Raw genomic sequence first — 25,724 nt, 5'->3', positions numbered from 1 at the left:
ACAAAAATCCATTACTGTCACTGGGTATGAAGGAAGATAAGGGAAGGGAACGAGGCTGGGGAAAGAAACGGAGACAGGGAGGGCCTTTAGTGAGTCAGCCGCTGCTCTGATTTAAATAAGATCTCCATTTAAGGAGCTCTGCATGTTGGTTTTTTTTTTGTAATTTGCTTTTTGTTTTATTTTTTTAAAGCACTGCCCGAGCGAGCGGCAACTTTGGGCTGCACACGGTCGCCTCCCGGCCGCACGCTGGCCCTGGCAGGGAAAGGGTTATGGAAGGGGGGAAGGGGAAGGGAAGAAAACCTCTGGAAAAAATGAGGCCGCTCGCTGGTTCGTTTTAACAAGGACATAAATTAGTCTCCAAGCCACAAACGCCATCACCTCCCCGAGCCCCGGGCAGAGCGTAGCGAGGCAAACACGTGCCAAGATAAACGGTGCTGGCTGCAGCCGCCGGGGGTGCCGGGGGGCCGAGAGGGGGCAGGCTGGCAGGCAGGATGGTGCCGCAAAATGGAGCCCGGTGAGCCCAGGGCCGCACAAAAGGGGACCTTCAGATGCTCCTGCCTACACCCGCATCCAAAGGAGAGAAGGGAGAGGGAGAGGGGGAAAGCGGGGTGCCTGAAATGAGCGGCTCTCCGTGGTCTGGCTTTCATTACCGCCAGCAGCCCTTCCTCCTCCTCCTCCTCCTCCTCTTCCCGTCTTGGAAGAAGGCCGGCGAGCAGGCAGCAGCCCAGGTGAAAGGCTCCATCGGGCAGGCACGGCAGCAGGGAGGGGAGCAGACAATGGCGGGGTGATTCATTACAAAGGCACACGCACAGCCACACACGGGCACGCACGCAGGCTCCAGCGCCGCTGCTGCTGCTGCTGCCGGCTGCCACATGGGCTGGCGGGACTCCTTAAGGAGGCAGCGGCTCCCTTCCCACTCTGCGAGATGCTCGACACCTTCCCCCCTTCTCCCAGCCCTGATGGGAAACAGATTCGGGAGGAAAACGCCAGCAAGGCACTGGGCTGTCCAAGAAAGGGAGGGCTTTGTGCTCCACGCAAGCCAGCAAGCTCCCCGCGCCGAGAGAAAGCCTTTTACCGTATAATTCCCATCCACCCAAGACTTTTCTCTTTTATCTGCAATTAGCACATGATGTACCGGGCCCCGTTGAACGCTCGTCTTCCCTGATTTAGGATTAAGGGGGATCAGAGCAGGGTACTTGCTGGTAATGAAGCTGAGCTCTAGCTCTCATTAGCAATTTTGGTTTCCTATTTTCAAGCACGTTTCCCCCTTCCAGCACCTCCCGTCTCTCCCCATCGCTATTTCTGGTCTTCCCCCCATCTATTTTGGTTCACCAGCCCTCAGGTCTATAGGGCAGCTAGCCTCCCAGGTTCCCAAAGACAACGGGCGAGCTCACTCCCTAAAATACCACAGAACTCAGCCAAGGCAGACAACGACATCCAGAGCTCGAAGCAAACCGAGCGAGATCCTGCCGACAGCACCTCGCTCCGTTCGGTTCAGCGGTGCTGAACCCTTTCAGCAGCAATTACCAGCTGAAGATACCAGCAATGTCTACTTCCCATACACGAAACAGAGCCCCGGTGAACCAGGTCTGCAGGCGCTGAGCGAGGCCAGGGCACTGCCCCCAGCAGCACTGCGGAGTGAGGGCACGGTGCCGGCCGTGCCTCTCTCCCCGGAGGCCCCCAGTGAGAAGCAGAGCTGCGGTGGAGCTCACCATCACCATCCTCCTCATCTCCCACTATGGGGCCATCAGCCGCTCACCCCAAAACCCTGAGCCGAGGGCAAGCTGAGCTCTCCTCCCCTACTGCTCTGCGTGAAGCTGCAACATCAGCACGCGAATACGCAGCGCAAACCCCAAAAACCTACCCTGGGCAGCACGCGCTTTTAAGGCACTTATAATTCAAGGTCAAGCAACGCTAACAACGCGTGCTCCTACGAGGGTATCCCCAACCTTTACGTGAGCTTGTGCCCTCCTGTGTCTCACCCAGCGCCCCAGCAGCTGGGCATCCCGTCCTCCCCGGCTCTATGTGGCCCCAAAGCAGCTCGTGCTTTGGGGTGCTGGGTCTTGGGGACGCACCAGCTACGCACCCCCTGTGTGCTGAGGGCTCGGGCTCCCTTCTGCAGCGCACAGGCAGGGATTATGCGCAGAGAGGTGGTGGCGGGGAGCTTCCAGCACGCACACGAAGCTGCGTGGAGGAACTCCGAAACGTGCACGCGCCCGGCCGCGGCTCGGGGGCATCCACCTCCGTCCACCCGGGCGCATCCCCAGCGAGGCAGCGCCAGATAAATGGACCCCGCCTGCAAGCAAAGCCCCGGCTTTTCGAGCATCACTCACGGCACTAAATATAGGTACCGAGCGCCTCGGGAGGTTTCCGCAGAGCTCTTCTGTCTCCAAACGGAAAGCCTTGGGCCGGGCGAAAAGGAACGGGTAATGGAAGGGACTAAATAGCAGGAGCAGAAGGTGGGGCTTGGGAGCAGGGGAAGACACCTCGCGGTGGACAGGGAGCTTATTTTTCAGGAGCTGACAAGTCGATGCGGGATGAGGGACGGCAAGGGTCAAAGCGGGTGTCGCTTCTGGCAGCAGCGGGACATGCAGCACCTCGGCGCGGGCAGGCGAGGGAAGCCAAGGCTGGTGTGCGGGCATCCCTTGGAGAAACGATGCAAAGCTCCGCGGAAGGGGAAGGATTGGAGTTGGGGTGGGGGGGGGAGGGAAGAGCTTGGATCAACCCAGATTTGAAGAAAAGTTCCCTCCGAGAGCCTTGGGAATAGCCCCCCGAAAGGCTCGCCGCTCCGCAAGGCACTGCGGGGCGTTATATAATGCCTGGCTCCCAAGGCTCCCAGCTCGCCGATGCCGCTTTCCCTCCTCCTCCCTTGCAGATACCAAACCCCACCGAGGCAAAGAACCCCCAAAAACCGTGCAGAGACCTCAACAAACCCACCGCTACCCTCCCCAAACCCTGACCCGGGGGAAGGGGGGGGCTCACCCCCGGCTCTGCCAGCCCCCCGCTTACCTTTGTGCGGGGCCGGGGCCGGGCAGCCCGGTTTGGGAAGGGGCCGCCCGCTGCCCTGCTCTCCCTAGAGGGCACTGCGAGCCCCCAGCCTTCCCTCCGGGCTCCTCCCGGCCCAGGTGAGCGGTACCGAGCCGGGGGGAGGCTGTGGGGTGGTCCCGGTCCCGGCTCGGCTCGGTCTCTCCCCCCCCCCCCCCCTCCTTCCCGGCCCCAAAGCTCCGGAGCTTCCCCCGCGCAGACAAAGCAGCCTTACCTGAGTTACCATTTTCTTTTTCTCCATAAACCAAAATGGGGGAAAGCCCGGCCGCGGGGAGGTGGGGAAAAAAAAAAATAATAAAATAATAAAAAATAAAATAATCAAATAGCGACGATTTATATTAAAAAAAAAAAAAAATGGGGGGGAAAAAAAAAAAAAGAAAAAACCACCCGCGGCTCCGAGGAGGCGGGTGCCTGCGCTGCGCTGCCTCGCCGGCGCGGTGCCCCCCGAGCCCTTAATTATTATTTTTTTATTTTTTTTATTATTATTTTTTTAATATATATTTTTTTTTTCCTCCCTTTCTTCTCCTCCTCCCGTGTTCCTCCCTTTCTTCCCCCTTCCTCCCGCCGCCCCCCCCCGGCTCGGCCAGATGGCTGCGGGAAGCGCCGCCCCGCCCGGCCGCGGTAATTAATGCGAGCCGGGACCGCCCCCCCCCCCCCCTCACCTCCCCCTTCCCTTAGCCCGCCCCGCCCGGCTCGGCTCAAAAAAAAAAAGGAAAAAAAGAAAAAAAAAAAACCCTCCCCCCACCCCAAAAAGCGGTGCCCCCCCCCCCCTCCCCGGTGGGGAGCTGCCGGCCGGGCTCCGGCTGCCACAAAGGGGAGCGGGCGGCACGGTCCGAGCCCTCACCCGGAAGCACTACAGCGCCTGGAGCCGCGGCTCCCTCATAATAGAGAGGGAAAAGGGCCGGGAGATTTCCCCTCTTGGTGTTTTTTTTGCCTCAAAATGTAAATAGGGGGGTGGCCGAGCGGTGCTGGAGCTGGGAAAATGGCCGGCAGCGCTGCTGGGCGCAGCGGGCGTCGTGCCCACGAAGCCCACCTCAGGCTGTGGGGGCTCTGACACGAGGAGGAGAGCGGCCCCTCTGACACCTCTTTTTGGCACCTGGTAACCCAGAGACCCGCCAGGTTTTGTGGCAGAGGAGCCAAGTGACACCACAACATCCCCATGCGCTCTCCTTTGCGTTGCCCCCAAACCCTCAGCAATAATTGCCACAAAAAAACACCACAGGTATCGCACCAAGCAGCCTGCGCTGGCCCCCAGTGCTCCCCAATTTCACTGCAAACTTAGATCTGACCCTCCCATCTCCACCAATTCAGCCAGAGCTCGTTGCTCCTTCCACGTGAGAAGCCCAAGACCAAAGCCCCAGCGAGCCATGATGTCCCACCAGAGCAGAGCCCACATTTTCCCCCATTAATGCATCCTCTCCGCTAACCCGCTCCTTATGACACTACACAGGTCTGCCAGCAGTATTGCACAAGCAAGGAAAGAATTGGGTTTATTTTTTTTTTTCCCCTATTACAAACCTGCGATTCTGGAGCACGATTCTGGGTCAAGTGTGAGCTCCGTTTCAAAGCGGCAGAAAACACGGTGACCTCCTTATACCTTTGCCACGGCAAAGCACCAGGCTGGAGCTACGTGCATCTCATTCACCAGACCTCTGCAAATCACTCAGCGTAATTCAGCTTAAGTTAATGGAGATTAACTGTTGCATTCACCCAGTCTCTACGGCATATGGTGGCAATTTCTTGTCCCTGATCAAAGGGCACAGCACAGACCTTTAGGGTAGAGAAATGGCCTGCCACATTCATCCCACCACTGCTCACCCAGTGTTATTTTCTAACCCACTCTGGCCTTCACCTCAGGAACCTCTAGGAATACCGGCCGCCACCAAGGAGCCCTCTAAGGGAAGAGAGGAAGGTGTAAGCACCTACCCATCTGCACCAACCCACTGCTACAGCTGCTTTGCTCACATGCCAGAAGAGTGGGAATTCCCATCGGTATGATCTCCTGCTGGTCACCCTCTTTCACCGTGTACGGAGGAAGCATCTCCTCCCTTTTGCTTGGAATTCACCCACCTTTGCTCCTGCTTAGCCAAAGAAGCCCCCCAGTTTCTAATGGATGCGCTCAGGCAACAAGAAACACGGGTCTGCAAGAGCTCTGGTCGCCCTGAACACATCTGACATGAACACCCGATACGAAGATTCAAAAGTTTCAAGAATACCATGGAGAACAAGACCAGACTTGATAGCACAACTCGTCTTGGGCTCCACCGGAGCCAACAAAGCAACACCTGATGATGAACAAGACCGATAAAATTAACTGGCTGATCTGCACGACTCACCTTTCCCCCTGGGGGCTGGGGGAATTGTCCGGCGGTCAAGTGAAATAAATTTGGTGGGCCTCCACCTAGTGTCACCTGTGTGCCCGTCACGGAACCACCACGCAATTTAGCATCATGGCTTGCCACCCTTCACCCAGGAGAGCCCAAGCCCCAAACTGCAGAGCAGGCTGCTGAACGCGACAGGGACACAGAGGCAGAGCCGAGCACGGGAAGCCTGAGGAACACAGCTCAGAGCCATGAGATCATCCCTTCCTACTGACTGCGTTTGATCAAAAAGCGACACATTCAGAACAGATCTAGATGCCAGGACTCGGGAGTTGCCATGATTTTTTGTGCATCACAGGCACAAATGCAGTGAAACTTCCTTCCTGTGCTGTGGAAGCAGCATTAGGAAGTAAGTCAGGGAGAATTAACCTCGTCTGCCTCTGCAGAGCCAGGGCAGATCTCATCATCCTCACCAAGCCAGGTGAGGCTTGTTGCTCACACCTGAGCACTTCAGCACCTCCGCTACATTCTCTTCTGTGCTCACCCAGACACGCTTGATGGTGTTTGTTAGTTCCTATCATTCATATCCTACTGGAAAACAAGCTGGAGAAGGCTTCTCAAGCAGCAGGTGATGGGGCAAGGCCGCTGAAATCACGTTGGTGAGAGCACAAATGAAGAACTAACCCGCAGTTGGATTAAGTGGTCTACACTTCCACTTCCATATGCTTGGGTTAGTTCAATGCTCGTAAGGCTGGTAGAAATGGGAAGAGAAGAGAAAGCCACAAACACTCGGCTTTAAGCAAGTTTCAGGACTTTTTCTTTCGCCATGCCTCTAATTCCCCTGTGCTGCTAGGGCAGAAAGAAAGGCCAGCCTTCGATTTTAACATCCCATTACCTGCATTTCTGTGCTGGCTCAAGTTGAGATGGAGCAAACCTGCCAGCTGGATCAAGGCCAGAGGGAGGGAAAAAAAAAAAAAAAAAAAAAAAAAAAAGGTTCAAGTGCAAAGAACCAATTTATCAGGAACAAATCTTAACAACCAAAAGACACACTTCTGGTGGTGGAGTCTATTCATGTACGTAATCAAAAACCCGGTACAAGGTAACCTAACAAAATACTCTTTAGTGGCTATCTGAAGTATCTCAGGGTAGATAATCCTCAACTGTTAAGTCTGCCTTTCACGTTTTCTGGATGAATTTGGTGCCTCTGAGGACAAGGAATGCTGACACTGAATAGTCAAGGATTGCGCAGAGAACATCATCTTTCACTTGGCTCCGAAAGTATTTGAGCCTGACCCAGAGCCCCTGGCTTCTCCAAGGCCACACGACAGGCCAGGAAAGCTCACGTGTGCTCCAAATATAGCCCCCTCCCCAGCCAGGGCTGCAACGCGCCCTGCCTTAGGCAAAGCCCTGCTCCGAAACCCACCCTTGCCCGTCGCCCTACTGGATCTCCAAGAGCAAAAAAGTGACGGGGGAGACTTTTAGGGGCGTTGTGGCTGGTTTCAGAGGAGGGAGGAGGAAAATGGGTGATGGGGTGGCTCACCACCCCCGAGGGACAAGCCGCAGTCACACAAGTCACATGCCCCGGGCAAAGCAGCAAGGCACTCGACAACACAGCAGTTTGCAGAGCGCGGCATTGCTGTCAACTCAACCCCCCTAAAAAAATAATAAATAAATAAATTAAAAAATAAAAAGCCAGAAATGCAAACGCACACGGGTCTCAAACAAGGCAAGTCCGGGGAGTTAAAGCGTCAGACAGGGCCACTCGCATGCGGGGAGGCTCAAAGCCCTCGGCGGAGCCTCTGGGGAGCCCAGGCCTGGCACACGCCGAGCGCGGTGGCAGCGGTGTCCTACGGGACCAGCACCCAGGGCTCCAGCCCGCCCGAAGCAAACAGCACGCTTCTGTCGAGTCGCCGCTCTCCTCTCGCTTACCTGGACGACTGGGTATTGATAATCCATACAATACACACCATACATAGCCAAAGATCCTCCAGGTAGAGGCCAAGAGGACGCAGGAGCGGAGGCTTCAGACCCGAGCCTCCGTCTTTCAGCCTGGTGGGAAGGACTCTGGCAGCCCTGCGCAGTGCTTGGCTCAGGCCTCTGGGGCCACTCAGGTTGACACTGGCTCAGCTGAAAATAAAAAGGAGCTGCCTGGCTCGGCTCGGCTCAGCCCCTCTCTTCTGGGATCCGGCGAGGCAGCGCTCGACCATACGCAGCGGAGGCTCCTAAAATTAGAAATCCCGTCCGGAGAGCGGCCCTAGGAGCCTCGAGCGCCGAGCGGGGCCGGCAGGATCCTCGCCGCAGCCGCCGGGGACGGGAGGAAGCAAACAGCATTTCGGATCTGAAGGGAGCATATGTTCCGGGCTCTAGGTGCGTCAGAGGGAACGCTCCCAATCCAGGACAGCGAAAAACATATGGGACCGCTCCTCCCCCACCCCCGTACCCTTTCTTGCCGTCCTAGGCAGGGACAGGTGCTGGGATTAGCGTCGCAAAAAACCCTTTGGTGCTGTGGAGAGGGGAGGGGGGTGGGGGGGTGAGGCAGGCAGCCACGTCGATGCCTCGAGCCGAAGGGATCTCTTTCGGGACGGGGTATGCGGCCGTATCGGCTGACGCCTCGCCCTCCCTGCTGCCGGGGGGGAGCCGGGCCTGGGGACCCCCAGGTCGCCCGCTCTCAGCTGTCCCACAGCACCCGGGGGGGGATTAACGCTGCCCCCAAGGCCGGGGGGCTGTAGGGTGAGGGGGGCAGAGCCAGTTGTTCTCCCCCTTTTGGGAAGCGCCCCCCTCCCCGGCACTTTCTCCTCTGTCCCAGGCGCGTTCCCAGGGAGGGATAACCGACGGGGACAGATGCCGAGCTGCTCTGACACGGGGCGGAGGGTTCACCCGGCCCGGCCCCACATGCCAGACGTGTTCCCGAAAGCCGAGAGCCCACGGGTGATTCTTAGAAGACAAAACACGGCCGGGGGGCGACCGCCCGCGGCAAGGCGCGTGGGCTCGCAGACCCCCGGGCACACGAAATGCCGGCCTCCAGAGGGACAGGCCTGCCACAGCCTCGCTCTGGGGCTTCAAAAGTGAGATTGCTACGGTGATCCAAACCAAGGCAGGCTACCCAAATCCCCCCGACTGCTTCAAACGCGTCTTGGGAGGGGGATCATCGCTTTGTGTCCTCTTCTTTGAACATTTCTGATCTTTAGTTTCCACACAGCGTGGCTGGGCGCTGCTAACCTGCTCTGGGGTGGGCAGCTGGAGCCATTCCTGTATGATGGAGCAGCATCGCCACAAGAAAGCCGTTTTCCCTTTTCCTCTTCTTTGCCCCCTCATGTTTTCCTGCGGCACCTCCATTTTCCTTCAGACACCACAATAATAATATAATAAAAAAGAACTGACATCTATCAGCTTTGCATTTGGCACGCAGATTAGGTCCCTTCAAAAAGAATCAAGTTAACTTTTTCATTCTCCCCCAAAGGTTAAATGCATGGATCGTGTCTCTGGCACCCTTTCCTTGGTAATCCACGATTCAGGGAAGGGGAACCCGCAGCCCATGACCTATCCACAGGGCAGGTCAGCTCTTGGCTTCTCCCCTGCTCTGACCGCCCCTTCTGGCCGAGCTGCCTCGGAAAAGGACAGCGAGGAGCCGGGTGAGCAGCTGCCACCCACTCTCATCATCTTTCCTAGGGCCACTCCTGCCTTACAAAAGGAGCCCGGCCAATTTGGGGAGTATAAAGCGTGCCATTTTCTGCTCCTTAAACGCGAGCAGCAAAAAACGTTTCTATAGCCATTGTTTCTGCGTGAAGATTTGCGCAGACAACAGAGAAGCTAATTGCCCATAAATGGGAAAGCAGCTATGCCTCTAAACCTCTTTGCCACAGAAAAAAAAAAAAAAAAAGGATGATTCCCAAAATAAACTTCCATCTTCTTCTGCCTTCGTCCAGTTGACTTCACCCCAGACTCAGCCCGGCTTTCTGGAGCTCGCGCCGTGCCTCTTCCTCACCTCCAGAAGATTGCGTGGCTTCCCCTCCTCGCCCTCCCCGCAAGCCCCGCCGTAGGGCACAGATTGTATCTGGTTTCCTCCGAACAGACAACAATGCTTATTTATTTATTTTTCCCCTTTCTGCAACTGCACGTTCAATAGGTGTCTGCCCTTCATTCTTCTGCATAGCTCGTTATTATGCACTCGGGCAATTTAGTATCTCCAATAACATCTGTTTATGAAAAGGCATTAATTTATAAAAACCTGAAGTCTTTTCCACTGCTTGTTTTTTGCTTCTTCATATTACCGCCCCAGGTTTTAAAACCAAATCCCTAACTAAGTTAAAAACCTTACATTTATTTCACAATCCGATTTTTTGTTGTTTTCCACCAGGCCTCCGGGGAATAAAGCATTTCCAAATCCTCGTGCAGATATCGTACTATCTATAAATAACTGTCAAACGGGCAAAACAAAACAAGGAGGGGGAGCGGGGAGGATCACCCAACCTCTCCCTTGCTTTAGCTATAGCAGATAGATCCGGATAGAGCCGTGATGTTTTCAAGTTGTTGATGCAGATTGAAGTACTTTGCCTTAAACTTTGCCTTGGGATACGCGGGTGACGCTTCAGTAAGGAAGCATCACACCTCCTGTGCCCCATGGAAAGTTTAATTACACAAAGTACTTGTAAAGTTGCGTGTGCCAGGATGGACACAGCAGGACTCGACGTACTTTATTGACCAGTAATCAACACCTGAGTTGTCTACGGTGAAAATTCACTGCTACAGGGGCTGTCTGTAGTGGCTGGTCTACGACTGCACGTTGACTTGCAAGGAATATTAGTCCAATACATGAAGGCTGCGCTCCAGAATTGTATTTGGAGATAAATGCCCGACTACATTACCATATAACCTGCTCTGCACACGCATTTCCAGTAACACAAGTTGGGTAACTGCTATAAAACCATAGCCGTGTTCCTGCAAATGCTCACACATACCAGAAAGTTTAAAATTACAGCAATATGAAGTCTCGATCTGATTCCTTGTGTCGGAAAGTCTCTTCAACTGCTGTCATACAAGGCAATCTGATCTTTTCAGAACTTTTACCTTAGGACCGGGTCCTGCAGCTACGCTCCCCTGGCCTGCTCTAGAACAGCGCCCGCCAGCAGCTGGGAGCTCTGCACATCTCCAGCTTCCTGAGCAATTTCTGCTTGTTCTTTGTTCTTGTGCCAGTGCTGTCCTCTGGCTTAAAGGTTTCTTCTCGTTCCCTAACAATTAACCTCCCTGATGTAGGCCCCCTCTACCCACTTAAACAAGCAGCTGTTCCAGCCTTTTCTCACAACCATCTTCCTAGTCCCCAGTCTCCAGAAGCCTTCTTCCACCTGATCTAGCCTGTGTTCCTCTTTTCTAAATAAAATGAAAAATAGAATTTAAATACACATATAGCAGCCAGAACAAGATGGTTGCTCCCAATCCGTTTCCCAGTTCCAGCACTGAACTGCATCTTCTCCAGCCTCATTTGCACCTTCCTCTGCTGTGCCACATCAGATGCTGTAGGACCTGTGCTACAGCAAGATGTGCCAACCTGTTAAGAAAAATGCACGTTGGCGAGAAAAGGAAAAGATAAAATTGTTGAAGATAGGCTGACCTGACACAATGCTATTCTGATGAATTTGCGTTGCGTTTTATCCCCTTTTTCATTTGCGTCTGAGCCTTTAATTGCTGTTTTCATCTCCGATTTTGCACCCAACGGAGGCTGGCCCAACAGGTCTGCACTTAGGTCATGCCCCATCATCGAGAGGGCTATGACGCTTCCAGTTCTCCGAGCAAACGATACCACTCCTGATCTGATAGATTTATCAGAAGTTGCATTAGATGTGCAGTTTCATGAGGCAGTTCTGCTTTCAGAAACGCAAACATCATTCCCCAGGCAACCTGCTTCCCAGCCCTGCTTCCCACTGCACACACTGTGGTCTTTGAAATGTCTAACTTGGTTGCTTCCACAGCAATTTCATGCCTGTTACCATCCTGCCTTCATGCCCATGATCAAATCCACTTACAACAAGGATTTGTTCAATTCTGCCACCACAACAGGAGCATCCTCATCAACTATCCTATCCCCAACACTCCGTGGCCCCACATCCTTCCTTCTCTGCAATAGGATTCTGAGAAGCTGTCACCCATTTTCTTAGTAACATTTGCAAGGTTTAACTCAGCCTGATTTTTGCCAGTTCCCCCCTTTTATCCCCACATTTCCTGACCTTAAAGGCACAGCAATCTCTGCTGATGCCTTATTCTACCCCTTGGAGATTCTCTTTTTGCACCTAGCATCCTTTATGAGGCGATTATGCCTCTGCTTAGGATGATGTTTTTCCTTCCAAGCTTTTTCCCTTTCACTTCCATCATCAGGAATCTGCACCCGAAGCATCTCTGTCAATCCAAAAAAAAAAAAAAAGGAAAGAAAAAACCCACCATGCACACCCCAGCGTCCGAGTTTTCAATCCAGTTCACCGCCTTCGCTAAATACATTGCTTGTTGTATCAAAGGTTGTATCACCATCACCACCCAGCACAAAGCTGAGGGCATGGAGGCTTCTGAGCAGCTCCTTTTCCTGCACTAGTCGTATCGGCTGCGATACGTGCCCCGTCTCAACAACAGACAATGCTACAGTGGAGAAGTCTTTTGACCCTATTATTATTAGCAGCATTTGGTCTCCAAGCTGTATCTGAGAAATTAAAGTTTCTCATACTAATATTTATCTCTGTAATGGTGCTGGGAATAATATCATTTCAGAGACTCAGGTTTGTATCTGAATCCAATCCTATGAGAGATTACAGCAGACTCACGGAGCTCCCTCTGGGACCCCTTTTACCATTCCTCCCCACAGCAAATTTGACCAGAAATAGATCCTGCGTTATCGGTATTGCTCTTTTTTTTTTTCTTCTTCTTTACAGTCTACTGCATACAATACAGCCTATCTCCTTTCACATCTACCCTATCTGAACCACACATAATCTTGAATACATGTTAAAGTCAAGATTACCATTCTCGCAGATTGATATTATCCCTATAATACCCAGTTTCATGTTCTGCACCACTAGCTCTGGTTCCCCTACTTGCTATTTCTAACGCCAGGAGCCTAAAAAAAAAAAAAAAAAAAAAAAGCAGTGCGTTTGCATATTTACCGATCACACAGCACACAGCTCCCTCAACTACCTCAACTAACGCTATCACCCATCTAGTTACTGCTGGATTTTATTATTCATTCTATAAGATTGAATTTTATTATTTTCCATCTCCTACCAACCCATCACTTTGCCTGGAGACACTGTTTTACATGCCACTCTCGCAGCATTTACCTAATTCTCCTCTTTCTGTGTACGAGGCACGGCGATTACACAAGTTTTTTTCCCAACGTTCTCCAAACCCAGGATTTTACTTCACATGCACGGCTCTCTTTGATGTCTGCAGACTGAGGAGCACTTTTGGAAAACGCAAGACCACAGCCCTGGGCTTTGCTTTGCCTGCTTAGAGCAAGCGTGCTAAGTCCCAATTACAAGTACAGCTCCACGAGCAGAAGCTAGCTGTAGCCTCCCCACGCTTGAAGTGCTTCCCTGGTAGCTGCAGACATTTCCCAAGGACATTTTTTTTTTTTAAATTGATAAAAAACGTAGTGCTGTGGGGCTACAGCCATGTAGCATGGAGCCTGAGATATCTCCATGCTGCACAGTTGTTACACCACACTGATCTTTACTAAGGAAATTACACCAACAGCTTCATTTTATAAACTGAATTTATAAAATCTTTAGCATAATTCCCTGTTCTCCAGACAAATTAATCCAAGCCTTATCTAGTTACTCCCACTAAAGAGCTCTTACCTCCGCTGATTCTAACTCTTCATCTCTAGAAGCCTGGCTGATGCTCTTCCTCTCACCCACCAAAAATGGCATCTTTAACAATTAGCCAATCACTACATCTGCTAAACTGGGTCATCAGGGATCTGATGAGCAGCTCACAATATGTCTCTGCTTTTTAAAGACTGATGTAAATGTAGGAAACACGCCAGCAAGCAAGGATGCATTTTCTGGCTGGGTATGTACTGATTTCCATAGCAGCTAAATAGATCAAGCAGCTCAGCCAGCTCGTACCGGTGTTAGACAAACAGCGCACGGTACCCAGATTACATCTTGGAAGCTGCAAGAGATTCGCGTTTTGCACCAAAGCAAGTCCCGCATCTTGAGCACAAAGGTGCCTTTTGCTCACTCCAGGTGAGAATTATTTTGGAAAGCCATCGCTCCTGTGCAGGGCTTCATTTTCCAGTCTGTATTTCTTATTCGGTTGCTGTGAAGAGGTATAACTTTATTTCAAAAAGCTGCACTTTTCTTTTTTTTTCTTTCTTCCAGTTTTTAATATAACCAACAACTAGAACAAAGAGCTGGTGACGGATCAGCTATTCAGGAGAGTGAGCAGCTCAGCACCAAGCCTTTTTTTTTTTTTTTTTTGCCAGTGAAACACGCTAAGCATGCTAATGCTGGAGATCAGGATGGAGATGCAGCAAGCAGGAACGCAACCAGCAGGTCTGGGAGATGAGGGGTGGCAGCAGAAGCAAAGAGGAGTGTGCTGGATTAGCGTAATGAGGGCATCACAGGCAGGAATTTGAATGTGCTGGTAAAGCCATAGGAACCACTGCTTCCCTGAACCTGGTCTGATTAGTTAGTGCTACTGATCCCTCACATTCATTAGGATTAATGTTCCTAAACCACATTAGCACAAATGAAATTACCAAAAATACACTTTGAATCCAAGGAAATTAAGATCCCTCTGTCAGAAGAGCTAAGAAGCCCACGGCTAAAGAAAGAAAGAGGCGAATATCAGGTTACTGGTAGCGGGGAAGACAGCCCCGTCACACACACGCTGCTTCTGCCAAGGAAGGATCGCAGGCAGACAATGGGACCTCAGTCACCACCTCCTCCAGCTTTCATGGACACAATTCAAGATTTCAAGAGAATATGAAAGAGAAAAATGCCAAAGACCTTATTTAATAAAATGGGAGCTCTGAAGTAGTTCCTGTTCATTTCCTTTCCCCTCCAAGCACTGGAGATTTCCCTTTTCAATCACCTTCTGCTACACATTCTCCATTCACAAGGCAAGGCGCCTGAGCAAGTGTTACGTTCAACTTTCGGCTTCCCTCACAATACCGACGTTAATATCTGTGCCTCGTTTTTAAAACTCATAAAAACCCACTTTCCCTATAACCTCAGACTGCAGACACTTAAAAGAAAAAAGATGGGAAAAGCATTTTCCCACCACTGTGCTCCGTGGGCCCTTTGTGGACACGTTCAGCAGCCGTTCCTCGGTGGCTGGAAGCAACTTGCTGCTGCCTACCTCTGTAAATCATCTTCTGAATCGTTCAGGCATCCTCATTTCTACCATTACACGGGAGGCGAGGTGAGGAGAGCACAAATTCTGCTCCTGCAGCTGGCGCAGCATCTTTCCTCAAGGCACGGCATCTGCACGCAGGTCAGAGAGCTCAGGAGACTCGGGTGTCTTATGAGGCCAAGAAAGTACTGGGCAGATTCAAGCCAAGGTTTGATGGATGGTAAGAGACATTTACTTACACATGATGGAGTTGGTTTGCCTCTGCCACTCCCAACCGAAGCTTTGTGCTCCTGAAACTGATGTAAAGGAGCTGAACAGCCTGGCAAGGTGCACGCCCTGAGCTGTGGACATAAGATACCTGCATCTTGTTACTGTCTTCAGCTCTTCCCTTCATCAGCTACGCTCAGCTATTAAATATTAATGGTTTGTCTAGACTGGAAAACTCGCACAGTTCTAAAACGCAATTACACACAGCACGAAAGGACAGGTCAGGATTGAAAATTATTCCTTAAGCACCACTTCTTTTCAAAGCCTAAACAAACTCTGCTGTAGGGAAGGACATGGAAAAAGGAGGCAGAGCCAGGATACCGCGTGGGTCTGCTAAAGCAGCAAATTGTGAGACCTCTGCCTGCTGGACTACTGGCTTGTTTGTTCTGGAGAGCTTTCTTGCTGCCTGCCAGTGGAACAGCAGCGTGAGCAAACTCCAGAAACCTACAAACTAAAACAGGACTCGTGAAAACGCTTGGATCATCCTCAGTTAGGAAGGAGGATTTCTGCAAACCCAATCTACGCAGGCACGGTTGTCAAGACAGACAAAGCTCTTGGTGAAGATGCAGAGAGTCTCTGGAGAGATCCTGAAGTTAGATCTGTGTGGGCAGAACCTTCCTGAAGTTGGTGAGACCCCATCTGAGTACAGATCCTCCCCATGCAACCTCAGCTGCCAAACAGGGACTCGCAGTCTATTCAGGCAGAATTCAGATTGCCCAAAGTCTGCCTCTGAAATGATTACAAAGGATAAAATGTAAGGCAGTGATGAATGCCCAGGTGAAGTTTGAAAAAATCCTCCGCCAGAAGACTGTGCTCCCAAAACTTACATTTCATGCATCACGCTAGCTAACGGAGCCAGCTCCCAAGGAAAGCAGCTTGAGCAGAACAATAACTCACAAAAATATAATTAGTGATTAAATTGCAAAGCAAAGCTGACAGCAGTCTGGATATACCAGCAGCATACAGAAGGCAACTTCGACTTTCATTCCTCCCCCAACCCGCTGCTTTACGCACCTCACAGAACAGTTTGTAATTATGCTATCTGGAGAAAACACCAGCACACCTGAGCATGACACGCGACAAGCCCTAAAGGGGCTTCAAAAACCAGACAGACTCCATCACCTCCGTTATTACCAGAGGCACAGCATAAAGGGGGAAAAAAAAGAAAATATACACATATTTTCCAGAAAAAAAAAATAAAAATACCCGTGTGTTGGGCCCGGGCCTCTTTTTCAAGGAGAACTCTAAGTGCTTGGCATTGCTTCAGGAAGAAAATAAGTGTGCTTTTGGGCTAAGCCATTTGGCAAAGAAGGTGCTCATAGCACAGCTTTCTGTAGGGACCACTTGTGTGTGCACTGATCTTGGGAATGCTAGATGTCCGTCAAAACGCTTTTTGCCTGTTACATGAGAAACAAAAGGCTTCCAGATGCAGGATTTCAACATCAAAGAAGGGAAGGGGCTTTCTCCTGCTGGTTCAGACATTACAGGACAGCTACGCTGCCTTTCTGTATTCCTCAGGGCAGGGGAAAAAAGGGGAAACAGAGAAAGGACACAGCAAAGAGGTTTTCTTCGTTGTAGAGGCGTGTTAAATCTACCGGCTAGCTCCAGAGAACAGAGAAAAGTGTGGATTTGCCAAAAAAATCCATCCTCCCACTTGGATTTTCCCTTAGCAGGCAGCAGCAGCTCAGTTCGATCATCCTTCAAGGGACAACGTTGACCTGTGCGGTAAGAGAGAGATCCAGCAGAGAAAGACCTCGCCCTCCTACAAAAGCAAAGCTTAAGCCGGAGCGTTTCTCCAGCTCTATGCTAAGCCTAGAGAAATTAAGGTTAATTCCTTAATTAAAGAACTACCTTCCTAAGAATAAATATTATTAAAAGTCACCAGATGGTAATAGTGGAGCTGCTCTCGCCGAGTATTTTTAATTGAGTGAATCACAAACTGGGGCTGGGCTACGCTGGAGGCTCCTCAGGCGCTGCCCCCTTCCCAGTAGCCAGGGGCATCCCGGCTCAACCTCCACCTTCCTCGGCGGGCTGGAGCCAACACGTCCCACCTCGCCTGTGCCTGGGGCGAAGGCAGCACACGATGGGTTATCGCTGAGCGTTTCAGTGCTCGTAGCGCCCTAATGGAGAGGGCTCGGGGACGGAGAGGGGTTTGGGGACGGGCGGTCCTCCCCCCGCCACCTCCCGGCTTATCGAGCGGCTCCCACGTGAGAAACTAAAATAGAAGAAGGTGGTGGTGTCAAAAACAACGAGCGTCCGGAGATCAGCACGGCTTCCCTGCTGTGTGCACCCAGCCAGGATTTGGGGGAAAGGTTTTCCCAGGCAGCGCTTTGTTCTTTTTCTGGAGGAGCAAAGGCATTCCCTACCCAAATTGGTTCAACCAGAATAGAAGAGCAGCTGCCCACACGCCGCAACCACGCAAGCAGAAGACAAAACATGTCAAAAATATTACTTAAGCTCGGCTCTTAATTGAGTGGAAGTAGAAAGAGAAATAAAAAAAGACAGGCAGCACGGTCTCCGTGAGATACTGGGGAGGGGGGGGTGAGGAATCGGAGAGCGCCGCGCGGGCAGGTCCTTCAGCTGCTGAAACAGCAGGTCCCGAGTAAATCTCCGAAAATCGTTTGGAAACGGTTCCAGCATGGCAGCATATAGAATATGACACCTTCAGCATAATCTGCAAAGACAATTTCAGGAGAGAGGAATTACAGCTGTCCATTAATTTCTGACAGCCCCTATTTAAAATCTTGCTCGACGGCTCAGCCCCTGACGAATCCTGCTTTTTCTCCCTTCCCATTAAAAAAAGGTGAAAAAAAAAAAAAAACAAAAACCAACCTCTTCAAACTTGCAGCCAGCTTAGAAGAGATTGGAGAGCAAAACACCAGAAGTGCTGCAGTTAAGAGTTCGGTGCATTTGCTGAGTGCACAGAAAGGATCCCGAAATAGCACGCAAAGCCGAGGTTTGGCAAGAACGACGCAGTTTACCCTGAAAGAGGAAAGTCAGACTTGCTAAATGAATGGTGACAGCAGCAAGCCCTGCCTTAATGCAGGGAGTCACCCCCGGGACTGCTCTTCTCGGGCAGAGGTGCTAGTTACTGCTGTGGATGTTGTGTCCCCGCTCTGCTGGTTTCACTCGAGAAGCAGAGAGCTGCGGCGAGGAGAAGAGGTACGCTGAGGCCACGGCAGCACACGGGCAAGGAGCAGTCTCTACATCACCTTCTGCCTCCAAGACAAAAATAGCAGAAGGCAGCGAGGCCTAGATTTTGCCTGTTTGTTTGGGAAACCTACTTACTCCGGAGAAAGCAGGAACCATCACAACCCAAAATTCTGGATATCTTCTTTTCTCAAAATGCCCCGAGACATGGGCTCAGCGGTCTTCTTTTGGTGCATAAGGCGGTGGCTCCACGCACTCCTCCCACAAGAAGCGAGAGGACGGAAGGCAGCCTGATGCCCCTCAGCCCAAAACACTTCCCCGTGGGCTGGCTCTGCCTTCTAGGAACCTCAAAAACAAGCCAAAGCATCTGAAGTCCCCACACAACTACCACCGAGGGCCTTCCCTGGCTGCACCATGTAGACACAACCTCCTCTGCAGCTCCCCATGACCTATATGACCATTCTCACACGTTCACTCACCCAGATTTGCCATCGTTTTTTTGCCACTCCCCAAAAAGCCAGAAGGCACAGGGATGTTCTCCTGGCTCACGGGAAAACCCTCACCTCTGTTTTCTGTCACTCTCAAGAAATCTTCGCCAAAGACCTGGCCCGTGCTCTCCGCACGCCTCCCCAGTGACGCTGCAGCGGGGCCGCTCGTGCCTCGCGGAAATTAACCCCATGGCCCCACCGTGTTATCAGCCTGGGTATCGGCAGCGCTCAGCCTGCAGCCCTGCGGGTCTCTCAGCTCGAATTTAAGAGAAGCACTTATCTCGAGCTCGAGATTTGTGCGCGGGCCAGCGTCAAACTAGGGCAACACTTAAGCTGCATCTCCAGCTCACGCTGTAATGAAGCGAAAGCTGCAACTTCAGGCTCTTAAGGGGCACAGCAGGCACACCTCCTGCCACTGCTCAGAGCCAGATAGCTTCAGAGAAACGTGTGTGAATCTTCAAAATCTAATGCAGCTTCAGCAGGCAGGCTGAGCTGCAGCATCCTTTTTTGTCTACATTGCCTGGTCCTCAGTGCAGCCCTGTAAACGAGACCCTTTTCCACGGAAGGGGAGCGTGGTGGACACACAAACCCTAAAGGAAGGGAATTTCAGAATGGATGGAAGCGTGGCCACCGTAAGATGCAAAAAAAATGATGGTTAAATGAAAAAATAAAATATTTTTTTTTAAAAACAGGCTATCTGAGTGCTCTGTTCCCAACCTACCTTCCCTACAAGCACAGGGCAGGTCCTGTAACAGCCCCTACAAATCCAGCTGTCGCACCATGGTAGTTCAGGCGATGCCCACCGAGATCCTATTACCTCGGCCAGCCCGTACGTGCCCAAAAAGCTGGCACGGGCAGGGCAGGGCCTTTCCAGAGGTCTTGGAGTAGCGGAGGCGAGAGCGCCGCCGTGCCGCTCGGATGGGGCTTGGAGCCGCGCAACAAGGTCACAGCGCAGGGACGAGGCGGCGGCAAACATCTGCTCCAGAGCTGGAGACAACAGGATGCCGAGAAACCTCGGAAAATAATTAAACCGACTAATGAGCCGTAGCTGGCAAAGGAGCCACGGGTCAAGGAAGATACAAGTCCTGGGTGGGGGGAGAGGCTCTCCCGTTTCGAGGCAGAAGGGGACCCGGTTACAAGCTCCCCGGTGGAGCTGTGACAAGGGGAGGGAGAAAGGGCCACACGAGGAGGATTTATTCTGGAGCTTCAGGGCTGGAACAGGAGGCAGAGGATGAACAAAAGGGAACGGCCGTGGTGGAGCCGAACAGGGGCCGGGGCTGGGCCGGCAAAGCCAGCGGGTTTGTTTTGTGATTGTTTCGCTTTGTTTGGTTTAGAAGGAAGTTAACAGGGAAACGGCGGCAGCTTCAGAGGCTCCCAAGCGCCCAGCTCCTCCGAGATCGTGGCGAGGAGAAGGGCTGCTGGGCATCCTCCAGCCCTCCTACCCTCACCCGCGGCCGGGGGCGAGGGGGTTCCCGTATCAGCGCCTCGGCAGCACGGAGCTCCCTGCCCCGGCACCAGCCGCCCGCCCAATTCAGCCCTGTAATCTCCCTCGACTTTGATTTAATGCGGCAATTACTGGTAATGTGGTTTGAAGGAGATAAATGCCCAGTACAGGGCTGGCTGGCACTGACGCTCATTCCGCTCATGATGCGAGAACAGTTTTAATTAAAATCCCCTTTATGATAAAGGAGCTGCTTGACTGGATGTTTCTGTGCAGCCCTGATACGGAGCCTCCTCCAAAGCGGATTAGAAATCAAAGTTTCCCCCCTTCTCGCTACTGGCAACACGCAGAAATATGGCACACAGGCACCGTGTCACCCTCCTGCGATTCCCTTAACCCTCCGGCTGCTGGGCGAACGCCCGCCTCTGCTTAAAGACGACGGCCACCTCTCGGCACGGCTCTGAGGGGTTGCCAAAAACCAAGCACCGGGGGAGAGAGCTCACCCCCCGCGGTGCTTGGGCGAGAGGGGAGGAAGCCGGGAGCTGGCCGAAAAGGGTGGAAAAAGCAGATTTTGCTGTGTGAGGCAGAGCAGGGCTGTGAGAGAAAGGGAGGAAATCTGGCGGGGTGGTCACCATCCCAGCGCGGGCACGTCCCGGCGATGAGCCGTCGGCTCTCCATCGAGTTAGGACAAACGGAGGTGCGATTTGGGGTCAGTTTTCGTTTTTGCAGCCTAGGAAATACCGGTGATGAACACATTCGGGGCAGGCAGCTTCTCTGAGCACGGGTGCCAGGAGCAGATTGTCACAGCGAGGAATTGGCCGCGTGTTAACGCAGAAAAGGCAGCGCCGGGTTCGGAGGCCTGCAGGGACATCATCCTGCTCCTGGAGCCACCGAACCCCCGTGCAGATAAAAAGGGCCGATTTAAGCTGCTGAAGTCCTCCTTGACCCTCGGAATAGATCTGGAGGCCGCGAGACCGCCTTGTCCCAAGACAACCACCCCCCAGGACCTTTGCCTCAGCCCCCCAGGATTGCTCTACATTCCCGAAATTTCCTTCTCCCCAAAGCCCTCGGTGCCAGTTAACGGTATTCTGCTCAGGGAAACCTTTCCCCTTCCATTTTTTTAGACGCTAAAGTGGCTCTCGTGTTCCACAGCTGCCCCTCTCCTTCAGACGGCACTAGATCAAAAACAGATGGGGCCAAAAAAAAATAAAAATAAATAAATCCTGATGGGAAGCAGGAAGGATTCGGCGCAACACGGTGAGCACCTCGCTTCGCGGGAGCCCGAAGCAGCGAGCAGCAGCCCCCAACGTGCTGATGTGGCACAGCTGCGATGGTGAAATCAGCCATCAGCTCCTCAACGGGGCTGGCAAAGGGTGAAAACACCAGGTCAGGGGTGGAAAATGTGGAGTAAAATGCGGTTTCGCTGGCCCACATGGGGAAAAAAAATGAAACCAAAGAAGGCCTGGTGTAATTAACAAGATTAAAGGGGGATTTAGGATCAGGACAGAAAAGCAACGGGCCAGATTGATCCTTACAGGATTAAAGCTGGAATCCTACTAAGAGTCCAGTGGTTGAGAGATCAACGTAATGTAATGGGATTAAATCAGCATCAGCTTTTGTTTTTGCACAACTCAGCCCCAGCGCCCGGACTTTTACTGCTCTGGGTAAGGAGCAAAAGGGCTGACCAGGATCCCCGGGCCATCAGCGTGCAGCTCGGCCGGGCACCTCCCTGCTCCAGCTTCAAGAAATAAGAGGTGAGAACCTCAGCGTGCCATGAATGGTCCAAATGGTCTGAAAAAGGGTGAGGATTTACCAAGCCAGGGCTCTGGCCAGAGGGGAAAGCCAAGAGGCCGGTCCCAGCTGCACCCAGACACGCCGCAGACGGGCGATGGGGTTTTGATACCGTCTCCTGCCCAAGAGGAACAAAGGGAGCAGTATGCTCGGCGGGACGTACCAGCACACACACATTTCGAGACAAATCGTCGCCCGTCCCCACTGCCCAACAATATCCAAGACTTACAAAAGTGAGAAAAGCCTCTTTCAGAACGTATCATTTGCATTACAGCTGGTGCAACACATGCGGGCCAGCTGCACCTCCAGCCCACCGCCCCGAAGTTTCCAACGCTCGCCGGTAATTTGAGTGGGTAGCCGGGGGGGTGGGGGGGGGAGGGAAGGAGGGAGACAGGACAAGGCACTCGGTTCTTTCTAGACACGTGTGCTATTTTTGAAGTCCTTCTTCTCGCAGGAGAGGAAAACCACGTATGTTTAAATCAGGCGGCATCCATCACCACCCCGCTCGGCTGAAGAGGGAAGGGGTGTTTATCACACACCTGTTCCCAACAGCTGCATGGGAGAGCCATGCCCCACACGCAAGGAAAAAGCATTACAGCATCTCGGATTTCTCCAGCGCTGCTGAGGCCTGAAGATGTTTAAAACCAGTAGTTATACGCACGCTATATACGCTCCAGCAAAGCCTGTCCGCTTTGTGCCGGACTCTGTGCTCCATCTGAAGAGAAATGTGAGTTACCGAGATGGTCCTGGTGGAGCTACGCACCCGACCTGGGCTGCCCAAGAGGCTTTGCCACCTTCCCAGGAGAAGCTTTTACAGCACGGATTGAAGCAGACATCACGGTGACTGAGGACGGACTAGAAGGGAGGCTGTCGTGACAGAAATTAAAAGTTAAAAAAAAACCAGCAGCAGGCAGATCACACTGCTCGCATTTTCTACTTTCGAGCCACGTATACATAGCTGAACTTCAGCATTTTTATGCATTTAAACTCCGTTTCAACACTAGATGATTTATAAATTATAAAAAAAAAATGTACAGAGGAGTGTTCCAGTATCATCCAATGCCAGCTCCTTAAATCACGATGAATAATAAACCCCAAGAATCTCTAAAAAAAAAAATAATTGTCATCTGGTCAAAATATTTTCACATTATCGTTGTCTTAATGTCCAAGACTCAATTAGAGCATTGTGTGGGGGACAGCATGCTTCACTCGGGTAGGAGAAAAAACGAACTGCCTTTGCCCTGGATTCAGCTACAGACCCAAGAACCATCTGGTAAAAAATCATCAACAGCATTGTGCAGGCAGCATATTAGTCATGAGACGTAGGCCTCTGAGAACAATGAAACCTAAATTTGAGGGACAGACAAGGGAAACTTAATTACTTGCTTAAGCTTCTTCACAGCTTTGAGGAATCCTTAACACTTTCAGCAGAAGAATTTAGCACCAGAGGACACAATGCAAACGCTCGACTGATTTCTTAATTTTGGGCAAACCTGTTTTTCGCTTCCAGCGTGGAGCTATCTGCACTGGTCCATCCACGCAGCCACACAGCCAGCTTCCGCAGGGTGTACCAGGACTGCGCCTTGGGGCAGGGCTCCCCAAAGAAAATATTTCTTCTGACCCTACAGCCTGGCTCAGACTCCTGCTGCACCAAGAAGCCCTCGCTGGAAGAGTGTGGTATCTCCTCCAGCTAACCCCACAAGTCATATTTTTGGGGGAGCGTACACGCACACGCAGCTGACACCCACATGGACTGCTTGGGACTTTGCAAAAATGTCATCCGAATCTAGATCCACCCAAAGACCATCACCGTAACCTTGGCGGTTAGGACAGGGGTGAAGTTCTGGTGCTGCAAGAATTAAGACTTGCAAATAAGCACCATGGGAAGTGCAAGGAGCACAGATGTTCAGTCTCAAGTCGCTATTATCTGTGCTTTTCCTCAGGCCTTCAGCTGGGAACTCGAAGGCTGAGGTTTATTCTCTTCAGGTTTCCTCTCTTCCTTCCAAGATAAACAGGCTGTTTGTGGAAAACTAACTCGCACAGAACTCAGTCCCTGTCGGTCTCACAAGACCTGGGCAGTTTTACAGCACAGCCCCCCGTGCTCTTCGCTGTTTGGACAGGAGGGAAGGGAGCAGACAGGCAGAAGAGCTGCAGGAGAAATTCCCAGCGGCTCGGCCAGCCTACATCCCTGCCATTCTTTTGGCTAGACTCATCAAGGAAGCACATTCCTGAATGCGCTGGCAATGTGACATTTTTACCTGGTTTTAATATTAATCAGGTGTAGCGTGCAGAACGCCATCATCACGATTCCTAAGCTCCCTTCTCTGAAGCCGGTGGCTTAATGTGAAATGCCTCCTCTCCCTGAGCTGCGCTGGGCTTTCTTGTCTCAGCAGTGACCTTGGCATCTTCTGGGACTGCAGGCCTGCAGGAACACTGAACTGGAAAAGATCGCCCGGATTATCAACTCCAGTCCCCTAATAACACCGGATAACGTGACCGCCTGCCTCTTTCCTCCAGTCTTCTCTCTCCCTTTCTCAGATCCCCAAAGCCTGCATAAAACCCTCGATGCAAACAGACGCAGGCTGCTTTGTCACACCACGTCCCGGGGGGCACGCAGCGCCGCCGTCCCCAAAGAAGCCGTGCAGAGAGCAGCTCGGCGCTGGAAGCCGTACGGGCTCGTTCACGAGGTGCTGCACCAAAGCTAATAAACCTTATCGAGCCGCAGAACTCATTATCTCGCTTGCAGTGCTGGACAAACACAACTATATTACTTCTGGCTTCAAGCTGCTCCATATGCATGCCACGGTACGGCACCGCCGGGACTTGCAGGCTGGGGAATCGGCTTACCAGCTTCTAGCTCGGGGATCTTTGCATGAGCTCCAATTTAGGATTTTCCAGGGCTTCCCTGCTCTGGAGCTGGAATCCAAAACTGGCATTTGAATGAACAAGAAGTGCTTTTTGCCACCTTGACAGAAATCCACCCGGATCTGACCCCTGAAGAGCGCAGCACACCGGGAAAGCTCCATGCAGCCTCCTGGAGGCCACCACGTCTTCACCTCTCCAGGCTGACCACGCTGCACGTTCTCCAGCCCTTCCTGGCTTCATTTACAGCCGGAGCGTTTGTTTGCCATTCCTACCCAACAGGTTCCAGCCAAAAACCCACAGGCACAGCCAGACTTCCCTCCTAATAGCTGCCCCAGGCTTGGCAGCAGAACAGAGCAGGCAGGACATTTTCCCCAGATAGCCACTTGCTCTGCTGCTATCAAACGCATGCTTTGAAAGCCACGGCATAATGACCCGACTCCTCACCGGCAGCCTCTAGCTCGTATGAAACAGCAAATAATAATAATAATAATAACAACAACAACAGAAAGACGTGGCGTGAGGAAGAGCACGTTGCTAAGACCCAGGCTTGGCGGCAAGGTTGGGTTTCCAGTCCCTTGGTGGTAAAGCTGATGAGCTCGGAGCCTAGAGGGAAAATTTATGCCAGTGAATGCAAAGGGAGGCTTTCAAGTGACAGAACGGCAAGGAAAAGGCAGGTCAGGAAGAAAACCAACAAAAATCATTCGAAATGAGCTTGGCAAGGCTGCTAGCCCTATTCTTGCGCGTACAGTAGATAATTAGTAGGTCTAGGTAAGATCTTCGCTTTCACAGGGCTCTGGAGAAAGAAATCATTTCTGGTTGCAATAGGCAGGCAGCCCTCTCATGAGCACTCAGCATGTACTCTGGGCACGGCTGTGAGAAACGAGGAAATTATCTATAGCCACTATAATCTGAGATCAGAGGGACGACTCCAGCGCTTTCCTATCAGAAGCCTAGCAACAGCGTGGACCTCCCCTACCTTGGTCCCTCCTGGCTTTGATGGTTTCAGCAGCCTTTGAG

At 52.0% G+C, this 25,724-nt stretch overlaps 1 protein-coding gene across 39 annotated transcripts in view; it reads right to left on the bottom strand.

The window, feature by feature from the left end:
• Nucleotides 1-25,724, bottom strand: part of RBFOX2 (RNA binding fox-1 homolog 2) — a 157,508-nt gene that overhangs the window by 77,085 nt on the left and 54,699 nt on the right. For 8 of the 39 annotated variants that reach the window (XR_005262603.2, XR_005262602.2, XR_005262606.2 and 5 more), the window contains exon 1: nucleotides 2,334-2,664. The exons of 9 other annotated variants lie outside the window; for them this stretch is intronic. Coding sequence is in view for 18 of the 30 variants with exons in the window: in XM_072038074.1 (XP_071894175.1) it covers nucleotides 2,334-2,642 (309 nt within the window). In the remaining 12 variants the exon portion in view is untranslated. Of the gene's footprint in view, nucleotides 1-2,333; nucleotides 2,667-3,259; nucleotides 3,636-7,295; nucleotides 7,673-25,724 lie in introns of those variants that run through there. 22 more of the 39 variants (XR_005262598.2, XR_005262601.2, XR_005262599.2 and 19 more) reach the window with 11 other exon arrangements.

Source organism: Anas platyrhynchos, chromosome 1 (assembly GCF_047663525.1).
Source record: "Anas platyrhynchos isolate ZD024472 breed Pekin duck chromosome 1, IASCAAS_PekinDuck_T2T, whole genome shotgun sequence".
Classification (NCBI taxonomy): domain Eukaryota; kingdom Metazoa; phylum Chordata; class Aves; order Anseriformes; family Anatidae; genus Anas; species Anas platyrhynchos.
Note: the sequence above shows the minus strand (reverse complement) of the source record. Positions and strands in the feature narration are given on the sequence as shown.